General features: G+C 33.8%; 1 protein-coding gene across 1 annotated transcript; it reads right to left on the bottom strand.

Moving 5' to 3' along the window:
* Positions 1–5,429: 5,429 nt before the first annotated feature.
* LOC137823974 (2-oxoglutarate-dependent dioxygenase 19-like) lies at positions 5,430–8,432 on the bottom strand. Its single transcript, XM_068629374.1, has 4 exons — positions 8,114–8,432; positions 7,768–8,003; positions 6,214–6,541; positions 5,430–5,846 (listed from the first exon to the last, which is right to left on the bottom strand). The coding sequence occupies exons 1-4, from the start codon at positions 8,324–8,326 to the stop codon at positions 5,604–5,606; spliced, it is 1,020 nt and encodes a 339-aa protein (XP_068485475.1). The 5' UTR covers positions 8,327–8,432; the 3' UTR covers positions 5,430–5,603.
* Between the last annotated feature and the right edge of the window lie 1,319 nt (positions 8,433–9,751).

The following is a 9,751-nucleotide window of genomic DNA, read 5'->3' as shown; positions in this document are numbered from 1 at the left end:
ACATCACAAAAAACCTCATCTTTATATTTTCCTATAGCAAAAGTTATGAGGACTTGTTTATTAACCATGATTTCCCTCTCTTTACTAAGCCATTGGAGCTTGTAGGGCTTTGCATGGGAGATGGTGGATAACCCAAGCTTTTCCACCACTCTAGTACTTGCTACATTTGTGCAACTACCCCCATCCACAATTAAGGAACACAATTTGTTATTGATAAGGCACCTTGTGTGAAAAATGTTTTCCCTTTGACTTTCATCAAAAAGGTTTTTGAATTTGACCAAGCATGCGCCTTATCACTAAAAAATCTCCCTCACATGGTAGTTCACACTCTTCCTCACTTTGGCTTTTTTGAAGAGGTAGAGGACTTAGACCTTTGAGAGCTATGGTCACTCATGACAACCCCCCTTTGACCATCATGGTTCTTTTTGAAGGACAATTGGCTGCTATGTGCCCAAAACCTAGACATTTAAAACATTTTTGACTTGAGGGTTTGGTGGGTGACTTAGGTGTAGAGGTTGAGGGTTGAGAAACTATAGGATTGTAAGTGGTATCTTTCAAAAAATTGGAAGGAAAAGTTTTTAAAGAAGTTTTATTTTTGTCCTTCCATGATGAGTGGTAGAATCCATCATTATGAGTAGTTTTGAAAGAAGTTTTCTTTAAAATTTGTGATTCAACCTTGATGGCTAGGTGAACCAATTTTTCCAAAGAGGAATACTCATAAAGTTCTACAACATTTTGTATTTCTCTTCTTAAACCACTTACAAATCTAGCTATCTTTGACTCCTCATTTTCATGCATGTCAATTTTAGTCAAAGTAGTTTCAAGATCTCTAAAGTACTCATCTACACTTCTATGTCCTTGTTGAAGCTGTTGGAGCTTCAACAAGAGTTCCTTCCTATAGTGAGGAGGAACAAACCGCGCGCGCATTCATAATTTTAAATCGTCTCAAGAGATCACAGTTGGCCTCTTGTTTACCCCAATGTCCATTACAACTTTGTGCCACCATTACATGGCATAGTCTAAAAACTCTAGGGAAGCTAGCCTAACTTTTTGATCTTCTTGGACCTCATACACATTGAAAATTTGTTCTACTTTAGCTTCCCATCCTAGATATACATTGGGATCATTTTCCCCACTAAAACTTGGCAATTTAATAAAAGAGAAGAGGGCTTGGATGGTTGGTGTGGGTGGCACCTTTCATCATAGTGGTGCATCCTCCACTTTTGCTCTACCTCTTGGCTACCATAATGGGAGTAAATCCTTGAGGTTCTCATGTGCTCCCATCTCCTTCCTCTTGGTTGTCTTGTTTATTTCGTTTCAAGCCTTTGCAATCTCTCCACTAAGTGCCGCATCTCTTCATCTTTTTGGTCCAAAGACCTCTTAGCTTCTGCAAGCTCTCCCAAAAGAAAAGCCTTTTGGGGGAGATTGTGTCTTGGAAGATTCCCTGGAAGATAAATGAGCCATAAAAATTGCACAAAGAGAACAAATAATTAGTGAAAGACAAGTTAATAACTCTTGTTGAAGATGGATGTTGCCTCTTCAAGACAAAGTGTTTGATGAAGCCAAATGTGCATTTTTCTTTAGTGTTTGTGTTTTGCTTTAAGGATGTCTTAGGTATAGATTAGAGGTTGTTTAAAGTAGGCTTTTTGCAGGGTAACTCACCTCTTAACCTCTGACCATGTGATAAGAGCAAGCACAAGTTTTATGAAAATGTTTTTCACATGTTTTGTAAAAATATCTTTTACTGCATAGAAAATGAATCTGTTCTTTTCTAAATGAATAGATTCTTTTCTTTAACTGATGCCTTGATTAAGTGTATTTGAAAATCATGTTTTATGCATCATGTATCTTAACTAAGTTTTCATTCCTTCAAAACGACTGTGTTTCACTTGTTAAAGAGTTCTTATTATCGTTTTGAAAATGAATCTGTTCTTCTGTAAATGAATAGATTCTTTTTAGTCTGGTGCCATGTTTCTCTTAAAAGGTTTTTCACGTTTTATCCTTGCACCAGGAAGTGTGACTAAGTCTCCTACATATAACAAAATCTCTCACTGCCTTTGAAAATAAATCTGTTCATTTTATTTTCAATCTGTTCTTTTTGTAACAACTTTAACTATTTTTTGAAAGTTTGTTATAAAATGTTTCCTATAAAAAGAGAGTTTGTTCTGGCTTTAAAAAGTTGTTCATATCATTGAGAAAACTGGTCTTACAACAGAGAAATAAGAGATTTCAGAGGATTAGCATGAGTTCTTGAAAGATTTTTTTAAATCACAAAGTGTGCTTGTTCTTGTTTGGTTCTAAGGCTTGGCTAGAGGTGCTGTCATTGTGTGAGCAATCTGTTCTACTGATCTAAGGCATATTTCTACATTCTCTATCAGGTGTATTCGTTTCATATTTCATTTCCTGTAAAGTGTGGTTGTAAACTCTTCTTGATAGGGTTTCTTGAAGAGTTGTGTGTGCTGGAATAGTGTTTTTCAGCAAGGTGTGCCATGCTCTTGTAGGGTTCAAAAACAGTGGTTTTTGTAATTGTTTTGAATTGTGGTTTAGTGGATTTCAACTTGGATTAGGTGGAGACTGAATGTAGCTCACTTGAGTGAACCAGTATAATTGTTTTGTATTGATTCTCTCTTAATCCCTGCACTCAATAATCGCTGGTCAAACTAATCTGTCAAGAAATAAATCTATTCAATTGTGTTTGAATCTGTTCTTTCTGGGTACGTGTATACTGTTCTTGATTTTCTGGAAAACCATCTGAAGAACTTCTATGTAAATCTGTATGTGCTGTGAAACATAATTGGAATTCATGTTTTGTAAAAGTAAACTCAATCTGTTAATTGGTTTAGAAACAAGAATTGTTTTTGTCTTCAAGGGTTGTGATTAATTGTTTAGTCCTCTGATTTTATTATGTGGAAATCAATTTGAACCTTGCATGCAAATCATCTTGCCCAACGTTTGAAATCACAGCACTGTGTTACTGTTTCATTAAAGAGAATAAGAAAAATAAATCCATTCATTGCTAAATAAATGGATTTATTTGTCTCTGTCCTGTGATAAAATCAAATTTGTGCGAAAGTTTTAAAAGCTCAATTGACCCCCCCCCCCCCCCCCCCCCCCTCTTGAACTTTGACACTATTGAACCCAACAACTCTCATCACTTGTGTCACTCTTTTGTATAACAAAGAAGAGAATTGAACAAAACTCAAAAAGAAATTTATCTCAACAAAGGTCTATCTTGGTGTTTCAAGCTCTCAAATGAAAAAGGACAAAACCCTTATCACTTGATCTTAAAAGAACCACCACAAGACTAAAGAATTTTAAAAGACAAACAAGAAAAGATCAAAACAAAGAAGCTAAACCAAGTTGGAAACAGAGATGATTACAAAACTTTAAAGAAAGACAAACAAGAAAAGCACACAAAAAGACTCTAAGACACTTACTAAACCTTTAACAATGAAGTTTTCTTTTCTTTAGAAATTGTCAAAGCAAAAGGATAAAAATTCCACAATGTTAAAATCAATTTGCCAAATAAAATGAATCCACTATTTTGTTTTGGAAATGTTGCTTCTGAAAAGATTAGAACAAACAATTTGCGTAACTTCTCTTCTTCTTTGTTTTTTTTTTATACTTGTTTTTGGTTTATGGAAATAAGATGTCCATAATTTTTGTCATGCATGTTTTCATTTACTAGGGTGTGAAAGGACAAAGGAAAATCTTATTGCCTTGTGAATGAAAGTTATTTTGTTGGTAAGGCCATCATGGATTGTATGTTTGTCAAATTGCCATGACTTGCCAAGTAAATAGGTTCAACTTTCATAGAATGTCATACAAAATATTTTCTTGATAATTGCCTATAGAAATTGGAATACTCACTTAGTCTTTAACCACTATCCCCCCATCATCCATGATCCATTGAAGTTTGTAAGTTTTTGGATGTGGTATAGTGGTTAGAGCCAACTTGTGCACCAGCCTAGAGCTACAAAAATTAACAAAAGCCACTATCCATAATTACAGAACAAATGTTTTTAAAAACTTTGTAGCGTGTGTGAATAAGTTCTCTCGTTGAGATTGTTCAAGCTCAACATGGATTTCTTCTTCAAATTTTAGAACTTCATCCTCACTAGATGAAGATGTTGATTCGTCCTGGCTTTATATGCCTTTGTCTTTTAAAACCATGAATTTCTTATTGGGACACTCATAAGCATAATGTCCTCTTCAAAGATAACAAAAGTAGTGGATGTCTCGTGTCCTAGATTCCTTTGAGAATTCCTTTTTATACCTTTCATTTTGTTCCTTTTCTTTATTTTTTCCTTTTTTCTTTCCTTTCCCCTAGATTCCTCATATTGAGACTTGGAGGGGTGACCCTCCCTTTTATGTTCTTTCTTGAGATATGATGTGTTGGGGGTAGTCTTTCTTAGTGGTAGACCTTCGACTAAGCTGATTTCTACCCTAACACATAGTTGAACTAGATCATCGAGGTCATGACATGGAAACAACTTAACCCTATCCCTAATCTCATAATTGAGACCACTCTAGAACATTGCCATGGTGATCCTAGGTTCCACTCTAATATTTGCCCTTATCAACGACAACTCAATTTTTTGCTATATTCTTCTACAAACATATCTCTTGGTGGAGTCTTTGGTGTTTATCCATCAACTCCTTATCATAAAAGGAGGGATGACCTTTTCTTACAACTGCCCAAAATTTGTTCTAGTACTGGACTTGGGGCTTATTGTGAATCCTAAAATCTCTCACTAAGATTTTTCACCAATACGTGGTTGGTCCCCAAAAGGTTAGAGTAGCCAAGGACATTCTTCTCTCTTAGTCTACTCGGTGGCACTCAAATATTTGCACTACCTTCATCTCCCAATCTATGTAATCTTCTACTTTTTTTTTCCGTAGAATGGGGAAAGGTCTACCTTAGATTCCTTAGAAAATGTGGGATGTCTAGACTTATGATACATAAGGGTTGTTGGTAGTAGTCAACATTATGATGACCGCTAAACACCCTATCACTTTGAGAATAAGGATCATCATAATCGTCTCTTCTCCTACCAAACCTTCTCAATATTTGCTCTTAGTTTTTTCTTGATTATTTATGAATTGAACAAACATGTCCTTCAATTCAGCTATATCTTTTTTTTTTTCATCCAAATTTTCTCTTGATATTTGTAGGGTCGTGAAGTTTCCTAATTTTGTGTGATTATATTTGGAAGATTGTTAGTGGATGGTCCAAACATTAGAAAGTCCCCGTCCAAATCCTTCTCTTGATCTTTGCAAGATTGTAAAAGTTTCCTAATTTTATGTGGTTATATCATTTTCTTTTACAGCACCATGATTTACATTTCTTGCATACACATTACCAAATTTCCCACTCAGACTAGTCCAACTATTTAATCGGGCAGAACAGGACATGGACTTTAGACAAATGAACCAAAGGAGAACCATGACCATAACTGGAAGTGGATCAATGCATATTCATCTACACTTATCTAAATTACATCCCAAGCACATAAGTTTTAAAATGGAAACTAAATGTTGAAACACAAACACATATAATCGAGATGCAAGAAAGGCATGAATGGTACTCAACGATTTCTTATTCAAATCCGAATATGATCCAAGCAGGACCTTCTGTGGAGTTCATGGCTTTGCTGAAACTGAATGTAATCTCCATATTTGATGGCACGGTATGCTTCTGGATTATCATCGCCAACAAACTCTGGTGCAGGACCCACAATGGTCTCAAGCTGAGCTCCGTGTGCTGTGGCAATGGAAATTCTAGTGCCTTTTGTGTTCACTACTGCACGATGAAGAACGCTCTTGTATTTCCCATTAGTCAGTATCTGAGACCACAAGAAAAATACTCATTCATTTGTTTTTCAATGTTGATTCATGTTTACCAAATTTCCTATTCATGTATACATGTGTACTAATTATTATCTTTTATAATTAATAAATGGTTGTATGGTTTTTCGTAATAATAATTTATGTTCTCTTTCCTTTGAATACAAGTGAAAACAATTAATTTTGAAGCCCTTGAGAAAGTTAGCTGACATAATTCAATTTTATGGATCTCAATTAAGTATTAACTTTTTTTTTTCTGAATAATTGAAACTTGATATTATCAATAAAAGGACTGAAAAATAAAAGTATCATTAAATGAAAAGTTTGAAAGAATGATAATATTAAATAAGATAAGATTTGTTTTACCTCCAGGTGATCTCCAGTGTTGACAAGAAAGGAGTTGGGTAAGGGGTTGACAGGAATCCACTTGCCTTTGTGTTGAATTTGAAGCCCACCAAGCTGGTTTTGCAGGAGAAGGGTTAGAAGCCCATGGTCTGTGTGTGCCGGAAGACCCATTGTAAGTTCAGGCTGAGGGCATGGTGGGTAAAAGTTGGCAATTAGCAACTGGGTCCCCAACTCTACATTCAACCTTTTAAGTATGTAGTTTTCTTCAAGGCCCAAGCTTCCACATATTCCTTTTAACAACTCTCCAACCACTTCCCTGCTCTTTCTTATGTATTCATCCACAGTTTCACTGCAAACAATATTCAACCACCAAAACAATCACTAACCATTAAACCTATTCTTTTCTACTAGTTTGATTGGTTGAGCTCAAGTGAACTCAAGTCCTAAACAATATACGATTATTGGGGTACTCGAATAAGCCTTTTGGTCGAGGTTTAAAGAAAATAATTTTTTCCTAGTTAAGGGTTAAGGGAATCTTTATTTTTCAAAAACCGCGTTAATGCTCCAACTTCAAGTCCGTTGACATAACATCGCTAGGGTCAATTACCGTATCCGAGGTATTGGAGTAACAATGTGTGCTGACTCGTCCCGCGTTTAGCCCTCAAAATGTGGGTCAGGTTGGTCCGTCACGCACAAGGAGTGCAAAGGTCATTTCACTGGTCATCCCATGTAAGAGGTAGCATGCATCAGAAAAATATTTTTTAAATTAAAAATTAATTATAAAAAAATATTTCTTCTGCTGAGGAATTAAAATTTCATCTTTGTTTTAATTCATTCAATTAAAATAAAAAATATAAAGACATTTAAGTATGAGAATTGTTAGAAGACTTGATTAAAAATAATTAAAATTTTATTTTGCATATACTTTTCTTCTATATGTATGTAAATGTCTGAGAGTACTTTATCAAAGTTTTGTTACAAAATATTTTAATGAAATCTCATCTTTATATTATTTTTTTATTAACAAATTTTAAATATAAAACTTTACTTAAAACTAAATCCACTCTTATTTTCAATATTAACTTCTTTAGATAATTAAAATAAAATATATTTTCTTTTGTACAATAATTTTTTTTAAAAATAAAATAAAATAAAATAAAGGTCACACTGGATTAATAATGTGTGAGTGAGATATGATCTTTTTTGTAGAAAAAATAAAATAATTATTTTTATTTATACGAACCAATGGACCAATCTGTCTCGTTCCGGTGTTGGCCGCATGAACTACGGATTATGTAGGAGGGGCTAGATTAGTGAGTCCGCCTCACACTTTTAGTATTGTCATCCCTAAGTATTGTTTGTTTAGTAACTTAGATCTCCGTTACCATTTTATTATTAAAAAAGTGACTAAGGGAATTAAATAAGAAAAATTATATAAATTATATTTGACCTAAATTTTTAAGTTGTGTATTATTGGACGTAAAGGGAACAATAGAAAATGTAAATAAGATTTGTAGAAAATGTAGATAAGATTTGCTTTGTATAAAATAAATATATTATCTTTGTTTTGTATACCTAAAACCAGGGGGTTTGGAGGGGACATGAAGGTGTGGGTGAACATGGCACTTGAGATAATCTCTCCAGAAAAGGGCTTTGTCCACCATGACATTGAAGCTTGTCCCATATCTTATTGGATCAAGCACCTTTTCTCCTGCGTACTCCTTTTTTTCTTCCTCACTCAGATCAAAGAAGCTCTGGGTTGCTCTAAGAATCTTCTCCCTTAGTGTCTCCGGCACACAGTGATTGATTAGCTATATAAAGAAGTTCAAAGTTAGCATTAAAACAAAAGTTGCATGCATGAGGAAAGAAACTCCAATATGCAGAAGATGCAAGGTTTAAGCTTAAATATGATCGAGAATACCATGAAGAAACCCCAATCACGGCAAGCATCGCCTAGTTGTTGGATTGCCTTGGAGCGTTCAATGGGATTGGAAGAGGTGAGTTGAGAAAAATCAATGGTGGGAATATTCTCTGTTTCATACAACATGGAATCTTCGGGGCTTTTAAGGCTAATGTAGTTGGAGGGAACCAACCTCATACAATTGGATTCAACTAATTCCTTAACACTTACCATTGTTAGTTTCTTCTGATAATGCTCCGTCTCGGTATGAATGGCAGAATGGAGCAAGTTTGGTAGAAGGCTGCCTAGTTACATCTCAGTTATAGGGTTTTATATAGATAAGGAACCTAATCCGGAGTAGATAAGAATACTAATGCAAAGGAGAAAAGTTTCTTTAATACCATATATACACTTAACAAACACTAATAATAATATAATAATATTTTGAATTAAAAAATAAAATTAAAAAAATTAATTTATTAATGTATAAAATGTATGTTTTCACGGTTATAATGTCAATATATTAATAATATCAGTATATCAGCACCCAATAAAAAAAGGTTTTATAAGTGTTAAATGAATATACCAGTGTAAGGTATTATTGTTATTTTCATTTTGACACTTTTTATGAGTAAGACTACTTTGTCACTTAAAAAAATACTTTTATTTCACATGTCATCATATTATTATTTTAATTATATTTTTTTTTTATATTTGAATATAAAATATTAATATATATTATTATATTATTAAAATAAGTTATAAAGTGGGAATGTTTTGTTTGATATGGTGTCATACTTTTTTTTAATAGCAGAAGCCAACTTGGCACATGGAGTGTTATGGTACGTGGTTCTTATACAGCTACTAGCCAAAACTAGAATTGGGTTAACGTAGAAGAAGCAAATTCCTTTGCAGAAAATAAGGATAAATTGGATGTATGTGCGCAATTTGCAGGGAGTTAACACGTTTTTTAACAGATACATTAGTTTAGGAAGAACTTGATAGCACGCCGGAACCATCAAGTAGTACTAGAAAATGAAGTACAACATTTAACTTCCTTATCTCACAAATGAATACAATTTCCATGGTGGTCTTGTATACATCGCCACCGTCTATTCTTGTCTCCATCAATACTCTCCATTCTACGACCCTATATGAATTCTAAAGTGTCAACACCCAATTTTATCCTGCTAATTCAAATTTAAAAGAGTTTTAATAAAAATAATAACAAATAAAATTAAAATATAAGAATAAGAAAACTAGAAAGTTAAAAATGTAAAATCTTTTGGAAAATTAAGAAATTTGAAAATTTCATTCTAATAAACAATTTAAAATAAAAGTATGTGCTAGTTCTTTCTATTTGTTTATTTATTTATTTTTATTTTCGTTTTTCAAAAAAAAAGTATAAAAATAGAAATGATTTTGGGGTCAGCCCATTTTCGTTTTTTTTAAAAGAGAGAGATTTTGAGCCTAGTCCATTTTGGACACCATTCTGAGAACCCCCAAACACTAACAGACCCACAAATTGCACCCCAGTTTTCTCTGCATTTAGACATTCATCCACCCACTGCTTGAGCTACTCTATGGCTAATTCTCCCTGCACCACCAGATCAATTATGACCTACACTCAACACTACAAAAAAAATGTCTGTTTTACCC

The sequence above is a fragment of the Phaseolus vulgaris genome, chromosome 8, assembly GCF_000499845.2.
Source record: "Phaseolus vulgaris cultivar G19833 chromosome 8, P. vulgaris v2.0, whole genome shotgun sequence".
NCBI lineage: Eukaryota > Viridiplantae > Streptophyta > Magnoliopsida > Fabales > Fabaceae > Phaseolus > Phaseolus vulgaris.
This window is presented reverse-complemented; position numbering and strand designations above follow the sequence as displayed.

Coding starts and splice junctions, on each gene's coding strand:
- LOC137823974 (XM_068629374.1), bottom strand. CDS start 8,326: ATGGTAAGTGTTAAGGAATTAGTTGAATCCAATTGTATGAGGTTGGTT. Junction 8,004..8,113: donor GTGATTGGGGTTTCTTCATG/GTATTCTCGATC, acceptor TTCTTTATATAG/CTAATCAATCACTGTGTGCC. Junction 5,847..6,213: donor ACACTGGAGATCACCTGGAG/GTAAAACAAATC, acceptor TTGTGGTCTCAG/ATACTGACTAATGGGAAATA.